The sequence below is a fragment of the Dryobates pubescens genome, chromosome 11 (genome assembly GCF_014839835.1).
Source record: "Dryobates pubescens isolate bDryPub1 chromosome 11, bDryPub1.pri, whole genome shotgun sequence".
Lineage (NCBI taxonomy): Eukaryota > Metazoa > Chordata > Aves > Piciformes > Picidae > Dryobates > Dryobates pubescens.
The window spans coordinates 7,779,691-7,802,251 of record NC_071622.1 but is presented as its reverse complement, the minus strand read 5'-3'; the positions used below and the strand labels follow the sequence as shown (position 1 = coordinate 7,802,251).

The 22,561-nt window shown below is 46.7% G+C and overlaps 1 protein-coding gene across 2 annotated transcripts in view; it reads right to left on the bottom strand.

The window, feature by feature from the left end:
* Positions 1-461: 461 nt before the first annotated feature.
* EIF2B3 (eukaryotic translation initiation factor 2B subunit gamma) overlaps positions 462-22,561 on the bottom strand; it is a 108,067-nt gene continuing 85,967 nt past the window's right edge. The window contains exons 10-12 of one of the 2 annotated variants that reach the window (XR_008462444.1): positions 15,739-15,842; positions 2,079-4,125; positions 462-1,226 (exon numbers count right to left, since the gene is read on the bottom strand). Coding sequence is in view for 1 of the 2 variants with exons in the window: in XM_009901965.2 (XP_009900267.2) it covers positions 4,073-4,125; positions 15,739-15,842 (157 nt within the window). In the remaining variant the exon portion in view is untranslated. Of the gene's footprint in view, positions 1,227-1,985; positions 4,126-15,738; positions 15,843-22,561 lie in introns of those variants that run through there. The other variant, XM_009901965.2, reaches the window with a different exon arrangement.

Here is a 22,561-nt window from a genome sequence, read left to right as displayed (position 1 = left end):
AGCATTAGCATTTTAAAAGCCTTAAACATACAAGTTTATTTAGACTCGAGCTCTCCCAAGCTCTTGCTTTCCGTATTTATACACACACGTATTTCAACGTATATAAAATGTCTGTCTATAGGGCCGGGAAGGAAGTTCTCGTCTGCCGGCCCGTCTGGGAGACACAGGCGCGGCTGTGGACCTTGGCTCCCTGGAGATGGAGTGAAAACCAACAGGATCCAGAAATCAGCCACCCTGCTGAGAGCGAGTCTCTGTGGGCTGGCTGCCGCAGGGGGTGGCTCAGGGGGCTTGCTGGGTGCTGGACCCCAGCGAGGGAACCTCATTGTCCCTGTCACTGAAGGGCCTGGGATGTGCCATGGTGGGCAGCCTGCAATGCCGAGGAGCCAGCCTTAATTGCCTGCTGCAATCTTCACTCCTTTAGAACAGGCGACCAAAGGCCACAGGAGTGGCTGTGCGTGACAGGAGGCCGCTGTGGTGCTCCAGGGCCAGTGGTACCTGGGGAGAGGGTTATGCCATGCACTGTGCATGTCTGGTCATCACACTGTCGTTGGCAATTCCTCTGTGAGCCCCACCTGGGACTTGATGTATAACCTTGCCCCTAGCAAGACACCAGGTTAGGGACCAGAGCAGCCACTGTCCCTCGCTGCAGATTTGGGCCAGTGTGGAGGGAGCAAGACACCTCCTGAAAACACTGACGTTCCCCAGACCTTCGGGGTTTTATAAGGAAAATCCTGGTCTCCCAGAACAAGAAGGTTCCACCAGCAAAGTCCAAAGGATGAGCAGCACATGATGAAAACCACTCTTTCAGGCTGCCAGAAGAAGGAAAGTGCTGTGCAGAAGCCAGAAAGGAAGTAAGCAGGGGCAACATGATAAATCTTGGAGAACAGAGCAAATAAAAGCCTGGTGAGTCCGTGTGATGCCCAGCTTCAAGAGGTTCAGGAGAGTCCTATTGCTAGGGCTGCAGACTAGAGGCCATATGACTGTTCAGCCTGGCATCCCTCTCCCCTTCATACCCACAAGCCAAAAAAGTGTCCCAAATGCGAGATCAAAGCCTGCTGTAAAGGTTTTGTGTTCCTTTGCACACCACTGGGGTGGGAGGACCACTGTTCCTGGGAATGGCTGGCTGCTCGCCTCCCCCTTGCATGGCTCTGCTCCAAGGCTGCCAGGAAGATGGGAGCCATCCACTTTGACTTCACTGCAGAAGGGATCAGATGAGCTGCTGCTTCCTGAAAAATCACAACAGTCACCCTCAAAAGCAAACACTAATGGCTGAGAACCACGGCTCTGGGTACCTGTAACCAGCCAACAAATACTTTTCCCAGATCCAGGTCTTGCAAATGGAACTGAGAAGGACCTTGCGGCAGAGCCGCTGCAGGTGGTGTGCACCTCTTACAGGAGTCAGGGCAAGAGGCAGAGCTTCAGGTGTGCCTGTCACGGTGTGCTAGGGATGCAGGACCCGCAGGAAGAAGCATGGGAAGAAGCAGGTGTGCACACACTGATGCTGGGCTCCACACCCATGCCACCTGGCTGCCCCAGTCACAAAAAAGGCATTTTAGAAGCTGCTGGCAGGACATTGCTCAGCAAAACCCCAGGAGCTGGAGATGCTGCCAGAGGGGAACCTTGCTGGGCATCATGGCAAGCCCTTGTTTTACCATGTGTAGATGCAGCATGTGACATGCCACATCAAGAACCTTCTCACATCAACCTCAGCTGTACATCTGCCAAGGAAGTGTTGAGGAAATCACCAGCATCCACAGAGCTGGGCAGTTCCATCTTCCTAGAGCAACACTGCCTTACGAAGCACTGCCTTGGTGCAGACAGCACCGTGATGGGTAGGGGCTGTAATGCTCAGCTACCCGGGTGTGACAGAGCAGCAAAGTGAGAAGACTTCCTTGCTATTATCTAAGAGGTGACCTGTTCCCAAAGCTGGTGAGCAGCCCTTACCTTCACAAAGGTATGACCACAACTCCCTGGGAACAGAATTTCATTTCCTCAGTTGCCTCTCTGATTTTCTTGAAGGCCATAATGTTTATTACTTGGTTTGTAAAGTTGCCTGACTCAGCCCATCACCTGCTCACCTGATAATGACAGCGGCACGGAGACCAGGTTAGATGAGGAAGGGTTAACCTCCCGATGCTCGCCTTGGGATTCCTGAAGGCCCTATTATCCCGAATTATTTTTCATAATTACTGCCACACACGAAGACTACATCAAGAGTGAATCTTCACTTTGATAATTCGTGCTGTGAAATCTCACTTTGGGATCTACTTTTATCTCACACCAAACACCTGCAGGTCGTAAAAGGCAAAAAGGAAAAGAAAACGCCTCAAATCCCGGCCAGGTTTTCAAGTGTCAGAGAACACTAAATTAATGCTAAATTCTAACCCACACAGTAAAGAGCCCCCCACCCTCTTCTTAAATTAGCTAAACAAAAGGACTGAGACTTTAACATATAATTAAGGCACAAGGAGGTACAGCTGTAGCTGTTAAGTAAGGGCATGTGGACTTTTGCAGAAGACCTATCCTAAAAAAAACAGAGAGGGAGGAGGCTTTGTGTTTAAGCAAAAGGACTGTGAGTCAAAGTCCCTGTGGACCTCTCAGCTTTGCCACAGCTTTCTGGTAAAATGCAAAGCCAGGTAATTATGCTCCACTCTGCTTCTGTTTCCACACACCCAAGATGGATGCCTCGCTCCCTTGCCGCACACAGAGTCAGGAGTACTCTTTAATTAACCTTTGCAAAGCCTCTGCCACCCTTGGATGAAAAAGGCTTCCTACCTTAGGAACGTGTTTGCACACACAGGCAAAGCAAAACTTCTAGCACAAAGCTGGAGCTTAAGTGCAGCACATTTCTTCCTTCTGCAGCTTGTCAAAGGCCTTGAAGCTCATCCTTACCCATACTTTCCATTCCAATCTGGCCCTTTAGAGGAGCAGTTTTGCTCTTATAAAACCTGGGGAATGTCTGGATTATAATCCCTCTCCTGTCAAATTAGCTAGGAAATGTTAATTTTCCTCAGGGGACACTGGTGCCCATGAAACTCACATTTTAAATACATCACTTTGGTTAATGAAATACCATCCCAGCCAGCTGCTGTAAGCACCTCTGGATGTCAAACTGCCAGGAGCAGATAAATGTCCTGTTGAATCCTACTAGACTCTAATAAACAACTTTTAGGTAGGAACTTGTGTCCAATTTATAATTGTTAAAGAACAGCTGGAGTTTCAATCCCATCCAGGTGCTTCACAATCCTGGCACAACCCCTGACCACAAGCTGTGCCTTTCACATCAGTGTGCTCGACTCATCTCACAGATGCAGGCACAGTCATCCACAGATCGTCTGGGTGATCGAGTGAAAGACCCATCAAAATAAGGCAGGGTACCCACTGCTTACACCCCGCTTCCCCTCTGCACTCTACCAGCCCTCCAGCCCCCTCCTGGGCAGGATTTCAAAGTAACGGACCAAACTCAGCCCTGATGGAAATGAGTGCCAAACTCCTCAGCTGCATTACAGAACAGAAGAGGCGCAGCTTAAACACTTCTGTGCTATAGGGCAACATCACAAGAGAGAGAGAGGAGGAGGAGGAGGCTGGCGAAGCAGCTGGGCTGCAGAGAGCAGCCCGCATTACGGCTGTGTCTCGCTGCCCGCCCGCTGCGTTGATGAGATGCACAAGCAACATCCCGAGCGGTTTCTCCCAGGCTCGGGGACGGTGGCGCAGGACCGCGGGGCCGTGGTTTACACTGCAGGGAGGGCGGCTAAGTCATTCTTTGGAGTGGGCACAATCTGTGTGGTCCCCGCTCTCCCTTCTGCTGGAAAAGTACAGTGCGTCCGCCGGGCGTGCAGGGACCGATACTACCCGGCACAAACCCGCGCGCATCCCAATGAGGGGGGAGGGGCTGACGGACGCGCTGCTCTGTAAATACTTCTTTATTAAGACATAAATATAAAGCTGAACAGGAAAGGAGCAATGACAGGGTAAACCCTGCCAGTACTGATCTGTATGGATGATCTTACGATGCTTGAACATCTGGTTCTGCTGCTGGCTTCCATAAAATCATCTTTAAAACCTACTTGGGTTATATCTCCATCAGCTGTTCGGTGCCCACAATGACTTCATTAACATGTTTGGCTGAAAAGAGAGAGAGAGGGAGGAAAAGAAGAGGAGTTGAGTTTTGCAGCAGCGTTTCAGAACTTGCATTTTTCAATCTGCAACTTTAAAACAAATGGGAAAAGCAGATTTTGGGGAATTCAAACAAGGATTTGCTGACTTTCTTTGGACTCCAGCACATCCCTCTGACGGCATCCCACACACAGGCAAAAGCCTAAACAACTGACTAAACATCAGGAGGTTTCTCTAATGAGACTTTTCACACGTATGTGTCACTACTAAACAAGAGGGGCCCACGGAAGTCACAGCTGCTGATGACAGGTGTACACACATAGGTTGAGGCAAAGAACTACTGACATCCAGCACAGAGATCTGACATGAAATTAAGCATCAGTAATCCACCCCAGCCCTAAATAGTGCTGTGTGTCCTCAAGCGGCATGGAGGGTGGGGAGGAGAGGGGCTGCTCAGTATCAGGAGCCATCACCAAGGCAGCATGAGATCCTGTCAGCAATCCCAACTCAGCTTAAAGAAAAGGGTACTTTTAAAAAAATTGGAATTTAAACCTAACTTCTCCCTCTTGGATCAAGCTCTGGATGGAGCCTCTCCAAAAGTATCCGGGTGAAGGTAGGTCTCTGAGCACTGTTACCACCTCTGAGGGCAGTGGTGGACAGCCCTTCTCAGACTCCTGTGGAGAAAAATCGTTGGAGGGGCAACTTCTACAAGGTCACTCCTTTGCCTGTTCCCAGGAGCTCTGCACAGCCCCAGTGGACACATTAATGTGCCAGTCCCTGCTCCAGCACTGTTAATGCACTGTACTGAAAGAGCCTTCCCTTTAAAATGCAAAAGTAGCTTGTCAGGGAAGGACTGCAAATAAGGGATCTAAAGCCAAAATAATAAAAACACACAACTGAAAGCCCAGTGCCTAAAAAACCCAAGCGTGTGGCCTCAGAGTGTGACACAAAGCCGGTGTGCTCAAAGTGGGTGTCCTCGGGGTACCATGGCGGGAGGTGGTGAATCCAAATTGCTCCCCGGGAGCTGGACACCTATTCAGGTGGATCTCAGTTGGTTTGACCCATGCCCTTAGGCTCTTCATCTCCCCTGCTGCCCATTAGGAATAACAATTGGCTCTGAAGCCTGGGATAAAGGCCTGGGAGGTGAGGTGTTGGGATACACTGATGGAGGCTGTGTTGTCTCCCACACCTTACACAGCAGTGGAGGTGGATGATGGAAGTAACAAGCTGGGTTTTATTTACCCACCTAAAACTCGTTCCCTCAGGGAAGTGGATTTTGCAAGACTGCTTCAAAACAACAAACATGCCACCTTTGGCTAAACTAAATTCCTGGCAGTGCCCAAACTGGCCAGGTCAACATGATGCTTCTCTTGGTTTAGAATTCAAGACATTCCCTTTGCATCACGCAAACCATTGCTCCAGAAAAGGTTTGATCAAAACCTGCTCTATAAAACTCAGTAAGTTTTGGACAGTGGCAAGATAATTTCCCACTACAACCAATATTCCCATGATCACATGGATCCTGCTGTCTCCTCAGCCTGGAGGATAGAGTTGGGTCATCCACAATGCTGCCTTTCAGGGACCGTTCCTGAGGGCAAAAAGACATAGAACAAGGAGCTGCTTCTCACATTCGGCACCAAATTGAGTCATGTAGTTCTTTGCTTAGGGTATTCAGTGACAACTGATAATTAATTCTGGAGCCTCATGCTAACATCTTGGAGCTCAAAGCTGGAATGTGGAGCCCAGTCTCCAGCACTTTGGGTAGGATGAGCAGAGGTGGATACAGTGCTCAAGAAAATGAGGGGCTGACTGTACAAGTGCCAGGTGCAAGCATGATGTAGGTAGCACCACACAATCTCTCTAGCACAGCTCTGCCAATAGCCCCAAGTCCAGCCTTCAGCGCCTCTCTCCTCCTGTCTTGGACCCCACACAGCTTTGCCAGGTACCTCAAATCCAACCTGAAGCACTTCTTGATATAACATTCCTAAACCCCAACAACTTTCCCAATATATCTCAAACAGGCCCTGTAGCAACTCCTGTGACTCCATTCCTGAACCTCCTCCAAGCAGACTACCTATCATGTTGATTTCTGTGATGTGAATAAGACCCTGGCTACTATCCAGTGAGAGTAATTACGTTATGCCTCTGCAGATAAAACATGCCTTCATCCAGGCTTATAAAGAGCCATGTCAATTTGTGGTTCTATATATAGGTTATCTGTAGCAATACTTTTTAATAAGGAACGCCTTGCTTCATTTCAGACAGCATCCTGCACTGTCCTAAACGTGCAGAGCTGGGATGGGTCCTGTCACATACTTTGCTGCAGAGGTGGTACCAACTGTTTGTATTTTGCACTGACATGCTTGTAGCTGCCTTACAATGTCTTTCATTTTGCACCTGAGCAGTCCAAAATGCCTCTCCAGAGTGGGTGAGTCAAGAGCATTCCCACTTCACAGGAGTGGAAACTGAGGCAGCAGTGAGTTTAGGGAGTTTAAGCAGCCAAAGCCACATGGGAAATGAGAGGACACATTCCCTCATCTCCCATCCTTCTGCCTGTTCTGTTTCCTCTATGATTTGTGTGGGGCAGATTCCCCAAAGCGAGCACACATGGCCTGCCCTGTATGTCACTGCTACCTCAGAGACTGAGGCATGAAATCACCACACTCATTCATTTCTCCTTGTACAGGCTAAAAGAAAACACATGAATGTGCCTGCCTCAAATCTGCAAGAAAGTTTTTAAGTGATAAAGGGAATGGTTTTGCTAGAAACAAAGCCCGATTCCGCACCCTGAGGGGATGTGATAGGCCGATAAGGATTCACCCTGCTTCCCTCTTCCCTTCCCAAAGCCCTCCTTGTGGAGGGAAGGGAACTCAGACTCCATTGCCTGTGCCAGGGAGCTGAGCTGTGGATAGCGTTTCATTATCAGCCGTAGCTGCCAGTTGCCAGTGGCTCTGGCTGGTACCAGCAAGCTCAGTTCATGCAGAAACTCTGCCTGAAACTCTGGGGGAGGAGGGAAAAGTAACTCACATGCTTAGTTGTTCAGCTCCCTTCTCCTTCCCCAGCTTCCCATTAGGGATTTCTTACCAGGCTGCCTTTTATCTGACACTGGCAGGGTTACAGATGCATTCAGTCCACAGAGAAAGAAGCAGGATTAAAGAAAGGACTTTCAGAAAGCCTTAGAGTTGGACTCTGCAACCTTAAATCATGTTCAGCTAGATCTTCTCAGATTGGGAGCATCTGGTGCTAAGCACACCCAAAGCTGATCAACACATTCAACCTCCTGATTAGCACTTTGCTTCAACTTGCTGACGCAGCCCAGCCTGAAGTCAGCCTGGGTGCTTGAACCGAGCGTCCACAGAGCCTCTGCTGCACGTAAATCAGAGCGCTGTCACTCGCTGGGTGCGCGTTCCTGCCTGGGAAGACATTTGTTTACACATACTGTACGCTAGCCCCTTAAAACAGACGCACAAGGCAAGGGGAACCGGAGAGCCGAGGAGCAGCCCAGCTTTTGGTGCTCGGCTAAAACCAAATTGCAATGCAAATAAACAGAGGGGAGGAAATGACTGCGCAGCCCTGCACAAACCAACCCCACCAGCGGGCCGGGGACCCAGCGCTCCCCAGCCTTCGTGGCAGGTTCCTCCTGCCAAGCTGCTCGCAGAAAGGGGATGCCGGAGCATTCCTTTAAAAGCCATGTGAAAGCATCTCCTTGTTGTTTGCTCAATTAGCCCCAGACAGATTGCTGTTGCTGCTGCTGGTGGCAACGCTGGGTTGTAAAGGAGGAGGGGAAGGAGGGGAAAGGGAGGGGGGAAAAAAAAAAAAAAGAGAGAGAGAGAGGAAAAAAAAAAAAGGGTTAGGGCCTAGGCCCAGGACCACCACGAAGTTCCAGCCCTCAGGGGCTCCAGAAAACGTTCAGTTTACTCACTCAATTACATACACTGTTTTATAAACCCTTTAAAATAAAATAGAAAACAGTCCCTGGCACAGAATTACTGCTCTATTATACAGCAGTGATGAAAGCCACTGCTGTGTATTTGCTCTCTTTAAAGCAAGAGATAGTTTAACTTAAAAAACCAGGCAGGGGGGAGGGGTGGCTGCAGAAACGCATGCACGAAAACACGCTGTGGGTGGTTCCTACCACATTCACCCAGGACAGAAAGGATCAGAGAGTGGGAGAGAAGAGCAACTTGTCTCTGCAGTGATGGCTGGCCCTGGAAAAGCAGCCAGGTTGGGGGGAGCGTGGAGAGGAACTAAAGGGGCTTAAGGGAATGGGAAGCAGCTGAAGCTTGACTTTGGGAGGCTGGAGGGTGTTTTAAATTACATGTAGAGATAAAGAAGGGAAGCAGGTGATGGGGGCTGATTTGTTTGTGTTTACAGAGCAGTGGGGCTTTCCAGTCAAGCCCTGCTCTCTCCCTAGCCACGCTTTACTTAGATGATTGCTGGAGACCAGGGGTGACCACACTGTGGCCCCCAAGGCCAGGAGTGTCTCGTGGATTTTTCCCAAGTGCCATGTTGGCCCTGCTGTGCAGCTGTGAGCGAGCCTACAAGTCTCTGAGAGTGATGCTCCCCATGAGCTGGTTGCCCTGGCTGCTTCCAAGGATGGCATGTGCAACTCATCCCAGGGGCACTGGGAATGGTGGTAGCTGTGGGCAGATCAGCTCTAGCTCATAGCTGGGGCCTCTAGCCCATGGAACAGGCAGGCAATGGAGATCTCAATCCTGCCTTACACCCAACCCCAGCAACCACCAGCGTACAGTGCTGGTGCTCACCTGGTTCAGCTGAGGCTTTTCCCATAGTTCATCAAATACTAACCCCTGCACCCTCCAAACCATCTGGGGAACAGACACATCTTGGGAGTATATAAAGGTAAAGGCAACACTTGAATTCAGTGCCTGAAGAGAGGAGATGAATTTACTGTGGCTTGGAGGAGATGTATAGGTAGAGTGGATGAACTGGAAAGCGACGTGTATGGGAAAGGGATCAGTCAGAGTCCTAGAAGAAAGGTTAGTCAAGGGAAAAGGAGACCAAGAGATGGAGACGTGCCTATGACAGCAAGCTCCTTGAGGAGGGGGACACAGCTGGAGTCCTAGTATTGGAGTAGAGGCCTAACAAAGTGATTAAGAAACAGACTGGATTGTACTGATTGACGTGCTCACGTGGGGTATTGCCACCTCACAGCAAATGCAAGGAGGCATCTCAGGAACGTCAGTCTGAAAGACTGCCCACACTTCCTGCCAAGATGGCAAAAATGCCATATTTGCCTGCACATTGCTGCCTGCAGTTTAGTAGATGGTCTGCTACAGATGATGGATGCAAGCAGAGGTCTCTTTTCTTTCTCAGCATCTATTGGGGTGTTCTTCCTGGCTTTTTCATGTGGCTGAGTTCTAGCAGAGCACAAGTGGTTATTTTCTCTGTGTGGGGCATGTGAAAATATTTCCACAAGGTTATGAACTGCTGCCTTATGGGTAGACTTCACAATCAACATGCTGCGTTTGTGGCAGCTCATTTAACCCACTCACTGAGGAAGCCTGAACTTCCCTGGCCCAGAATGACAGTGTGCAGAAGTGTGACAGTCCCCAGTGGCAGAGGGGAGGACAAAGTGCCACCGGATGGATATTCTAGGGAAGTCTTATGCCACTGCTGAGGCCAAAACTCATAAACCATTTTTATACAACTTGGAAAAGAGGCTTATTAGGATCAGTCAGAAATGTAGTTACTGCATAGTCACTGAAACAAAAATGACAACTATTTAAGAGATGCCTGTTTTAACTGCCAACTAATATCTTTGTCAGGGATACTCAGTAGTTAAACCACTTCAGGGAACAAATCATATGGACCTCTCAGTTTTGCTGTGAATTTACACCATTCCTACATCATCTCCAGCCAATCCTGCACCCCAGAGCACAGTATACATGTGTGCACTGTTTAGTCTGTGTCTGTTCTTTGTGAGCTTTCATAACTCCCATCTGCACTGCAGCATGCTTTCTGATCCAGACCTTGTGTCATGCTAAGTGTTTTCAGTTCCTGAAGACTTCACCAGGAGGTACTCAGCATCTTGCAAGAGCAGATGCTCACCCCTACTTGAACACAGTGAGAGCATCAGAAAGTGCCTCAGTTCCTTCCTGTCCCTATCCTGCTGAATCTTGGCTGGGGTGAAGCACCCTCACAAGCAGTCACCCATTCATATGGGGAGGTTTCATAAACTGTACCTGCCTTTAGAGCATGACATTAGAGAAAAATGTGCTCTTTGGCCCTCATTAAAATAAAACAATCTTACTTTGTTTCATTGAGAAGTTCTAAGACTCTAAGCTTGGAACAGGACCTGGAAAATGATTGGAAACGGGAGCCAGTCCTTACTGGATATATGCCTTTTTCTGTTCTTGTGAAAAACCACATGGTTTTGGCTGTATGATAAGCCTCTGGGAAAAAAAAAAATCTCAGTTTGCACATGTCCTCAGGAGAGCAGCTAAAAGCTCCAGAGACTGTCTGCAGTGAGCACTCTCGACCATGGAAGCGCAGGAGGAAGGCAGGGCTTCCTGAATGATTGTATCTCTCCTCTATGGATCAGTGCAGCACTCAGCACAGAGCTGCTTCCCTCCTGTGCCCGGAGTGATCATGCCTGGGCATGACAGCGGTACAGAAAGGGGTGCAGCCTGACTCAAAGCAGTCAGAGGAAGAGTGCCAGATGGGAAATAGAGCATGGGACTGCTAGGCAAGGCAACTGGAAACAGCAGCTATGATCAGACCAGAGGAGGAGTCAGGTGGGTGTCTGGGAATAACTAAGTGTGAGAGAAAAAAAATCTCCATGGGAGAAAGACATGAAAAAACAGAGAAGGCTGGGAATGGGATGAGTCTGAGCTGTGAAGCAGGAGTCAGGATAAGGTAGGACACAGGTGATGCAGTTGGGGCCCAGTGGCTGATGCTGGGAGCAGCAGCAGTAAAGCCTGCAGTAACTGCAGCTGTCTCCTCCCAGCGCCAGGAGTGGATCTCAGGGTTGCTAACACCTATGGGCATTCATGAAAACTCCAGGTAAAGAGTTTCTCATTCCATTGCTGATACAACTTCCATTAAGGATGATAACCCATTACCATCATTTCCTGTCAGCTCAAGCAGCAGAAAGCTGTATGATGGAGTTTAAGTTTCTGACACTGCTAATGATGCATGCAAAGGCCAACATCATTCTGTACAATAAAATTGGTTTTCTTCACAGTGGACTGCACCTTCTCTCCCAACATTTACAAAGAAAATGCTAAGGCTAAAATGTCAGATCTCTAATATCTAGGATATGGCACATGCAACTTGAGCACTGAAGCTGTCCAGTCCACATGAAAATGGGCAAGATGATTAAATTCTCCCTTTCTCTCAGGTCTCTGTAAAACAGGAGGAAACCCAAACCATGCTTATACTGAGGAACTGCAAACAAGGTTAACAGTTGTGAAGCATTAAGATGACAAACACTGCAGGAAGGCCACAGAAAGGAAGGATCTTGCCTCTTGTGCACTGTACAGTAATTTAGGTTCCAAACTGAAAATGGGACAGTAAAATGAGGAATGCAGAAAACCTCTGTATTCACCAAGCACTATTCATTCTGGGTGTTGACCATGTCAGGGCACAAAGGAAAACAAAAAAAAAATGGTGGCATAAAAACTACAGAGGAAGAGGCACAGTGAAGTCTTAGTCTACAGCTTGGTCACGGAGGTAATGCTGCTACTAAGTATGGACCAGGATACCAAGCTGAGCTTACATCAGTGTCCTGGATGCTGATATTTTTTCCCTTTCTGAACACATGCTTTGCAGCAACAACACCGCTGTAAAGCACTTTTTGTGTGTGAAGTGACTTGAGCTGTTTCCAGATATTATTGGCTCCCTAGTATCCAAAGTACCTGACACACTCCCACTTCAACAACAGAGATGAGAGCAAGGGATACGGTATTGAGTTTTTGTGTTACCTGTGCTACTTCCATCTACTGTGTTTTTACTTTCTCTGTTCCTGGTGCTGCTTTGAAGAAAGTTTAGGCTGCTTTACTGTAAATGCCTCTTCCTGGCTAACCTATACCAGATGTATAATGTAGTTCCTATTGAATCTGGCCTAGAGACTACTTTGGAAACCGTACTCAGTGACAGTAGTAGTATCCGACTCCTCAGCTGGCCCATCACCAGCAGTCCCTCTCTCTAGTCTTACTTCAATGAGTACATGCTTCTTTTAAGCTCCTCTTTCAAAATAGGTTCATCAAAAAGGCTGGAGCATGATCCTAATAACTGTCTCCAAAACAGTGATTGACTGCTCTGTGCAATTAAGTTCTTTCAGAACTGCTGCTTGCCATTTCCTATCCCTCTAATAATTACCTCCTTTTCTTTAAGGTGCCAGCATGCTTTTCAAACTGCTACCTGCGTGAGGTAGCTTTCACAAAGCCCATCTGTTAATTCTCTGCTAGCAAATTCCTTAAATTAAAGTATCAAAGAGGAAGGAAAGTGGATGCCTCCTAATCATGGTAATAAAAGCAGTAGGAAGAGAACAGTATTGCTCTCAGGAGGCATGGCTTGCATATACAGAAGTTTAATAAAACTCCATACCTTGACTTTAAGAGGCACTTAAAAGTACCATCTCTGGCCAGGGCTGTGATAGGGATGAAGTCAATGCAAGATCTGGATGTCATTGCTGACAGTTACCTGCCCCCTCTAACTTTCCTTGTGGGTTGAAAGTAATAAGCTGCATCTGATCTACTCCAGTAGCCAGTGTTGGAGTGTTCTCTTTATTTAGGTGTCCAGAGCTTTGCCAAGCCCATTATTAAGTGATGAGGTCTCCCACCATATCCCCAGGGAGATTATCCCACAACCTAGCCGACCACATCATTAGTAAAATGTTCCAGATAGCCAACCTAAATTGTGTTTAATTCAATCCCATTACTCCCAGCTGTACCATTTGGACCACCCTAAATATGCCCATATTCTTCCACAGAGGGAAAATGATCTGAGCTGGTTTGAGTTACGTTTGCCTATCATTTGTGGTAGCTGTTCTCCTGCCATCCTCCTTGCAGGGGACTGGAGTTCATTTTCTGAAAGGAGGTCAGTGCACCACTGGCTCAAAGAGCTCTTGTACCCTGAGCTGCCTGGGCAGCGTGGCCAGGACTCACTGGGCAGAGGAGGGAACACACGGCCAGTTCTGCAGCAAAGTCAACTGTGGGATTTGCTTGGGATGATTCAGGGATATTTCTACCTTTGAAGAATCTTGGCTGCTGCTTTGGAATAAGGGACTGCAGTATTTTTATTTTTTTAAATGTTTCTGGGAAGGTGTATGCAGCTTTGCTGAGGAGTTTTCTAGCGTGTAACTCCCAGACTAGGGTCCACAGCCAACTGCTACTGCTTACGTCTGCTGAAGTGTGATCAACTTGCAACAAAAGGTGGCTCCAACCCAAGAGAGCCAGGGTTTTTTTTTCTAACCTGGCCATGGAGGCTTGCGTTTGAAGAAGGAAAAGTTACCAAACAGAACAACACAGCCAAAGTCTCACTGAAAGGGGGAATATGGAAACAGACTTACAGGGCCACACCAAAAGCTTGGCATGAGATACAGGAAGTCTTGGGCAGGGGAAAGGAAGTCATGGCATGCTTTCATAGAGAAAAAGAGAGGGCCCAGTTTACTACGGGACCAGCCAAGGTCAGAAGAGACATGCTGGGCTGGAAAGACTCCACAGTTCAGGAAATAAGTCATGAACTTCGCAGACAGATCCCAGACCACCGAGGAGAACCTTACCCCCCCAGCCCAAAGAAATTCCAGAATGGTTAGGAAACTGAGGCAGGGAAATGAACTGAGGCTTTATTGTTTTTTCTTGCTCTGCATAATGGTGTATTCATAATCTACCTGAACGTGTCTTTGCTAACGTCGATCGTACATTTCCCAACAGTTTAACTAGAGGGTCCACAGACTCATTAAGGAACCGGTTTAAGCTTTGGAGGGGTGAGCACTAGACTCTACAAGAACAGGCAAATGAACTATGGGTTACAGCTCTATTACTCTCCCTGCACCTACAGACCCTGAAAAATATTCAGACAAGGATGACAAGGACAATTAAAAAGAAAGAATGGTTTCCATACTAAAATCAGCCAGACTAGGATCTGCACCCTGGAAGAGACTCTTGAAGCAGATGTGAGGTCAAAGGGTGACATCTCTAATTGATATAATCTACTAAACAAATCAAGTATTCATATTTACTAATATACTAGCTCAATCTACCCCTTCTCCTTATAGTTCATGCAGGTTAACAACCAAACATGACCTGATTCAGCTGTCCTCATGATTCATGCAGATGTGTAGATGTGGCACTTAGGAACATAATTTAGTGGTGCACTTGGCAGTATTAGCCTTAGTGTTGGACTCCATGATCTTAAAGGTCTTTTCCAACCCAATTCTATGCTCAGAAGAGGACATAGGTGGAGCATCACAAACTATTTTATATCATCAGTGACACAAGAGCAATGAGCCCCACAAGGACTACTAATACAAACTGATGTGATGGGGAAAGCCAGGAGTAGGCTCAGACTCTGGTATGTTGGGACCAAGGCCACAGTGCACAGAACACACTCTGGGTGTTCCTCACAGTATCTGAAGCCACAGGATTAATACTTTGTTTTCACAAGACTTCTTTACTTTTAGTTTCCATTTAAAGGAGAATCTGTCATACATAGCTGACAATAGGTTACATTATACTAGGTTAATTGCAAACCCTGCTCTGCATCAGGACACTGACAATTGGGAATCCACCCATAAAGACAAAGACAGCAAACAAATCCTGACCTGACTAAACAACTTCACATGGAGCTTGCAAAGGAACTCACTTTTGTCCTCAACCCACACCCTACAGCAGGGATCTGCCAAACCCCAACTACAAATATTCATTAAAAAGCCCTCTGCTTGGGATGCAGTCACTGAGACAGCCATTTCCTGCCCATTATCTCTCAGGGCAGCAAATCAACAGTTCCACTCAGGCGGTTACCACCCAGCCCTCGCCACGCACACTTCCAGTGCATGGCTTAACTGTGCCCAAGCGAGGGCTATGCAGTTGTAACCTCTCTGAAGCCCCAAGACAGCACGTCATAGCAGTAAAGCAGATCTGAACACAGTTGCCTTTGTCTTTAGCACTGAGCACAGCAGCTCCAAGTACAATATTCCACCTTGAGCTTTTGCTTGGAGCAAGGTGAATGGGAACACGCTGGAGCTGTGGGTTGGTGGCACCTACAAAGAGAAGGATGTCTGTGTGATCAGTGATTTGACTGCACTGGCCCTGGCACTGTCAAAGATTACTAGTCAAAATAACAGCCCTTTCTGCTGAGGACAACTTCAGGCTAATCTAATTGTGGTCTCTGGGAAAAGACCGTCTCAGCACCCAATCTTGTCCTTCATAACAACAACAGAGCCTTTCTGCCAACTTCAGAGGAGCAACCCCCTGAATTATTCTTATGCCAAGAAGCTGTACTTTCCATGAAAACCAAATCCTAGTATTATAGGACACCACACTGTAGAACTGCCACTGTTTACTGGCACTGCATGAAAAAGCAGGGATAAAATCTTGAGGAATAAATTCTGAAAATGACTACAAATTGCACTGTAAATACAGCTCCTCTACTTACCTTTGGCTTCTAGTCTCTGATCACTTCCAATCAAACAGTCTTTGATGTCTGCACCCTTCTCTATCACGGCATTATGACAAATAACACTGCCCTGAAGACAGCACCTACAACATAAACACAAAGCAAAGCAAGAAAGCAATTAAAAATTACAGGTACAAACCAGAGGTATCCACTGGAATATCTAATGAGCCTGCAATGATCTTGTAAGTATGTCCAGTTCTGCTCTTTTCTCATGAACTCCACTATTCCTCTCCTGATCCTTACCATGCAGTTGTTGGAAAAAATTATATGCCAGCTGTCAGAATGGGTTTGCAAAGAGACAGGGTTTCCAGTTTTACCTCATATTAGAACAGCTTTCCTCTTCCTTAAAAGAATAAATACTGCCAGAAGATTTTATAGACAGAACACTGGCCTGGGACCTGGATCAAGTCTTCTATTTTCCACAAACAGCTTGAGTAACCACTGCAGTGTTTCCTCTGCTCAACTCCCCCGGCAGCAGCCCAGTCCTCCCAGAATTTTGCTGAGAAGTTTCGTGTGTTCCAGCTTGCCAGGCAGTAAGTAAGGGTGGTGAGAGGGGGTAGATCAATACCTCTGCTGACTAGCTTTGTTCATGTTACATTCAAGCATCCAAATGTGATTACTCTGCAGTACTAAACCAATGAAACGTGCACTGGTCCTGCTCTACCTGCCTTGGATATCTACACAGTCATGTAGTCCTTGGAACCACAAAGTCCAAAATCCTACGTAGGATGGAACTTCTTCCAAAAATGTTTCTAAACCTGTGACAACCACCTTTCAAATCTGCAGGTCTGATTGTCCAGTAGGAAAGAAGTTCAGAGTCCAAGACTTCAGACTTTGTAACTCCTCTGCTCTGAGACGCTGAGTGAGTTCCTGCATTGGTCTGAGCCCCTCTGTGCAGTAAAACGGAAGTCTTGAATATTTTCTAGTATCCCTGATGTGTCCTGAAATGATATTCACTCAGAATCATGGGAAGTGTTAAATGGTATCACATGTAATTTCTTTCAAAGCTACAGAGCAAAAAATAGCTACACCGCAAATCATTTGTTTCCTTACTTATTTGTTTCACAGTCTCAGGCTGCGCCAGGGGAGGTTCAGGCTAGATGTTAGGAAAAAGTTCTATACAGAAAGAGTGATTGCCCATTGGAATGGGCTGCCTGGGGAGGTGGTGGAGTCGCCATCATTAGGGGTTTTCAGGAGAAGACTTGATGGGGTGCTTGGTGCTGTGGGTTAGTTGTTTAGGTGGGTTGGATTGGTTGATGGGTTGGACGCGATGATCTTGAAGGTCTCTTCCAACCTGGTTTATTCTATGTATTCTATTCTATGTATTCTACTTTCCACGTGCAAAGGATAGGTAGAAGTCATTGAAGGACACTCCAGCTAAGAAATAGCTAAAGATACTAAGTCTAGCACACATCAAAACCATCTGACTGAGAGGAAGGTATAAGCAAGATAGAAAATCCCAGAGAGATCCAGGCGATTTGCTCCCCAATACTAATCCTACTGTGAACCATTTCATATCTGCTCCCCAGTCTTTCTGCTAATATCAACAATTTTGCTATTCTCAGTCAAACAGCTGATTTATGTCTGAAGTTTTTTATTTCAGTGACTTTCTTCATGATGAATTCCACAGTTCAATGACCTACAGCCATGCCCCACCTTGGTCACAGGCATCTACTCCTTGCACTAGTGAAACACAGCTGCACTGCACCATCAGGCTAGCTTGAGGACAGAATTGATACCCTGGAGTTTGAACTAACAGCATAGAGGAGATTTTATATCAGGTCAAAGTCCTGAACTCCAGTTCTGTGTTGAATAGAGAGTTACCCAGCTGTGGTTCTCAGGAGAAGATAAAAACATCAATCTTCACTCCAGACTGACAATCCTAAAATTAATTCTTAGTATTTTCTTGCTTGTACATCACTATTATCCAGTTTACAGAATCTGCCATTAAATATATTACAGTTCTGTTGCTTGTGTGAGTCAGAGCAGAAACCATCTGCCCCACAAGCCCAGCACTAATTCTGCAGGAGTAAAAGCAATAAAACTGGACCTCAGCCACAGTGGTTAGGCAGTTAACGACCCCCCTTGAACAGACTGTCCCCTCTGAACAATTATTCTTTTAACTCTCTTAACCTTCCCTTCCTCTGACCTATAAGGAGGCAATATGAGCAATTATGCTACAAGTAACCAGCTCAGGTTGCCTTGGCAAGGTTTTTACAAACATGTTAATAAGATAAAAAGCGGCAAAGATACACAGCAGACCCCTGCCTGCCTTTGCTCTCTCACTGTCACAATCTGCTTCCTTTCCAATGGCTTCATGTGCCCAGGCAGCAGCTCAGGCCATCGTCTTGTGCAACAGCGGTCACCCAAAGCGACAGCAGCTCTACATTTGCAGCCAGGATAGGGAATGAATCAGTTGGGGGAGGACTGCCCACTGCTGCCATCCTGACTTGGCTTTCAACAGGACTAGCAAAGGCGATGGAAGAGGTTGCTCATTCCCCACTGAAATGGCTCCCATCCAAAATGCACACTTCAAAATATCTCCTCCTCCACTGCTTTGAGCCAGTCAGATGAGAGCCTCCCCCTGCAAACTTTTAGGTTCCCACCATCTATCACTTCTTCTGAGCAGCTGTGAGTACACTACACCTCTTGGCATTATCCTCACACAGGAGGCCGTTCCCCAGCCAGAGAGGGGATTTAAGCTGACGGTCTGGAGTTCAGGATGGAGAATACTGGATGTGTGTTCAGAGCCTTCTTGGGGATAGTTTTACAACTCCTGGAGGAAGAATAGCATTGTAACCAAGAAACTGCTGATGACATTAACATCAAAGATAAGGGAGGTTCCTGCCAAACCATTTGTTGGGAGGGACAGGCCAGGGAACTGAGATGAACTTGTCTGTGCCAGGTGCTTGCAAACCAACCCTGCCCCAGTGCCAGGGTAAAACAAAAGCCAAGAACTTCCACCACCCCATGATTTGCTTAAAACTTATAAACCCAACCAACTGCAGAAGTTTTAAAACCATAGTCAATGCTCAGATTACCCCAATCACACAAACCAGCAGCGAATCTGGCTTTTATTGCTCAAGTGGAACAAAACTTCAAGAGATAAAAACACAATTTGTGGGTGTTCCCTTCACCCGCTGACAGATGTAACACAGCTATTTTGAAACCACTTGTAAATGTCTTTTTTTCTTTTTTTTTTTAAGGAGAAAAAAAAAAAAAAAAAAAAAAAAAAAGCATGCTATAAAGCCAGCCAAGAGAAGTATTGTGTGTGTTTATTTAATTTTTTTACTGCTTTTTAAAGTTGAAGAGTAAGGAATAAACTTTTCTTCCTTCGCGGGGTAACTATCACATCTCGGGGCACTCTGCTTTATTCTTCTTGGGCTAAACAGCCACCCTGCTTGCTGCCTCGCTTAACAATTAGGTGCTATTCGCCCTCAAAGGTGCTCCAACAGCATCCAGCTTCATCACCGCTGTCGTGTGTGAGCCCAGGCACACATTTGATGCGCTGCTTCATAATGCAAACCATATTGATTTTTTTTATCCCCCCCCTCCCGCCGCCCCCAAAGCGGAGTGTATTTTTAAACTTTTCAGCACGGTGAAAACGGATACCTTCTGACCTTAAAAATCCAAAGAGCATGTTCAAACCCACAAGAGGAACTAATTTGGGCCATTTGATTTATGGCTGAAATTTCAATTTGAATTTGTTTTAAGCGTAATCACAAACTGCGAGTCTGGCAGCTGGGTGTTTTTCAGCAAATAAATAAAAATACGGGCTTGTGCGCCTGCATTCTAGAGAGAGCATTTTACAAGCCCAGTCCTGCAGTGGGAACAGATGTAGCTAAGACATTAATTTGTTATACAGGTACAACGTGTGAATGGAAGCATATGAGGGAGAGTGTGCGCGCACGGCCGTGTCCGTGCACGCGTGCGTGCGTGGATGTGCGTTTCGCGCCTGCATCTGAGAGACAGAGAGGCTGACTTTGGGGTGGGTTTTTTTTTTTGAGAGAGAGAACAAGAGCAAAAGGAGTAGTGGCCAAGGAGGCATGGGGGGATTACAAGGATTTAGGTCTTTAAACTGCAGACCACCTAACAAGATCACTCCGAAATGCCACTAATTTCAGTTAAGGCCACAGACCTCCCTTCCTCTGCCCTCCCTCTCTCCCCCATTGTAAACAACTAATCCCAGCAGAAAACAACAGAGAGCAAAATGTACACACATTCTGCAACATTCCAGGTCCTTCTTTATCTTTTATTTATTTTTCTAAAAGGTCAGTGTATGTATGGAGGGAGGGGGGAGGGGAAGAAAGCCAAAAAAACCTCAAGTCCATCTCTTGTGTGGGCTTGAAGGAAGCTGAGAGAAAGCAAAGTCCAAGAGCACACAATATGGAGCTTTTATAGCACAGCAGTTCCTGGACTCGGCTTACTTTCCCCTCCCTCTATTTGTGGCAAAGTCACATAGCTTTAAACCAAAGGACAGGGTGGTCGATTACATCTGAAAGAAATGTAAAGAATTGAGAAAGAATTCCATCTCCTGTCGAAATTATAAATAAGGAAGTATTAGACCCAGAGACAGGGTGATTTACACAGCCCTGGAACTGCTGACTTTCAGCCTGAGTATCAGTCCATAAATCAAACTCTTAAATCAAGTGTGTCAATTGCTGCAGCACTGCAATACTTAGGAAAAGCAAGGCACCTACCACTGAAAGCAGGAAGACTGCCAGGGGACTGAGGTGCCATACCCTTCTTAATTTTCTAAAGTGTAAATCTGAGATCAAACATCCTCTGGGGGAACGGGAAATCAAAATCCGCAGCGCTCAGCACACCGGGAGCAGGCTGCAGGAGTCCAAGACACAGCCCCCTAATTACAGGCTACCCACTGATTATTTAGGACTCTGTGATTAAAGTGATGAACGCTCCTGGGAGAAAGGGGCTTAAGTAACTGAGGTCAAGACCTCAACTGCAGCTCTCGCCCTAGTTGTGCAAGCTTAGGAAGGTATGAATGTCACAGGTTTGCCTTACAGCAAATCTTCTGAAATGCCAATGGAAGTTATCCAGGTCTGCTAGTTTAATCCAATTGTGCCAAACCCCCGACATAATCTCTGTTGGGCAGCAAAGCAAATGAAGTGTCTAAAATGCAACACTTAAAACTATACACTCGCAAGGGAGAAAGAGCCCGGGGCACAAAGCACAGGACAGCCTGTTGGTACTGCTCCACCGCGCCAAGAACTTGGGTCTCTTTCTCCTTCAGCTGAGCTACAACATGGTGAAACTGGTACAGGAGTCAAAAACAAAGGGTGACATGCCTCGGCAGCTACTTTGCTGACTGAGGGCTAACAGCTTTGGATACCCCTGGGAGCAACATCCCATTCTGCCCTGACCAAAAAGAAGATAATAGCCACAACAGGCATCTTAATAACACTGAGAGGTGGCAAGGAGACAGGTAGAGCTCGAAAACCTACCAGCAACTCCTCAAGGAATGCCCCGTTAGCTAGCAAGACGGTGGTTGGGACACATGATTGCAGGGGTGAGGCACAAAGACCATGGGAAAACAGGGAAGAGGCAAAAGCACTACAAGGAAACTTGAGAACCCAAAATGTTGCCTTCACCAACACACTTGATGCACCCAGACGTTTTCATACCAACACACTTTTACATGCTAACAAGCAAACTCTGGGCACTGTGAATCTCACATTATACACTCAAGTAAATACCAAAGACTACAATAGATGCCAGCAGTACATGTCATAATTTATAGATACATTTCAAAGCAAGCATTCTTAAGTGAATTCGGGCTTTGATCTCCTGTTTTTCCCCTTGGGGGTAACAAAATCATTCTACCAACCCCCCCTAAATTCTTCACCCGTCTCTGAGGGTGTTTTTTGCTAAGGAACTTGTTTCATGTCTCTTTTCTAGCCAAGCTCATCACTGTGGTATGGCTCCTGTACACTGCTTCCCCACACCCTAAACATTTTGCATTACATATTGCATATACTTGCCAGCACTCGTATTTTCCAGTGAAAGTTCAACTGACCTTAAAGAATTGCCTCAAACTTACCTTAATGTGCTTTATTAAGTGAAACTCAGGCTACTGGGGGAGGTCTCCTAGGAGGTTGTGCCCCACCTCTGAAACTTCAGTTAAATCCATCTGATCTTGGTGGCCTTTTATGTAGCTGCAAGCTCAGCTCTGCACACTTCAGCCAAAGTATGCTGTAAGGGGTTTTACACCAGGAAACCCCACAAGCAGGAAAACTGACTTCCCTCCTAATTCTCTTCTGTGGAGTGGAAGGGCCATGTCCTGCATGATTTTTACAGACACTCAGCTCATGCCTGGGAAAAACTCGTGATGTCTGTATGAAGGTAACAAAGGAGAAGAACTATATGCTCACTGTCATCTCTGAGTTTGCTTTTGTCTGGCACACACAATAGAAATACAATTTCTGAGGTTTTTCAAAGGCAATTCTGGGTCAGATTTTGGTTAAATCAGCTTCCGTATCACATGGGCCAGGCTGACAAGGAAAAGGATTTCCTAAATATCCTTACAACTGAGCCTGGCTTCTTAGAGCTGAGCTTAACTCCACAGTCCCCACAGGAACTCACAGACATGATTCTGGCACAATGTGATAATTTCTTCCTTTTCCATACCCAGGCTGGAAAAGATTTTCAAGGACACCAGAGATCCTCACACTCAGATTCCCACCAAAACCCAGCAGCAATCAGTAGCTCATGAAAAATCTCTTTGATGAGACCCATGTGGCTAACAGGAGGCAGAAGCTTATTTGTATCGCTGAAGTCAGACATA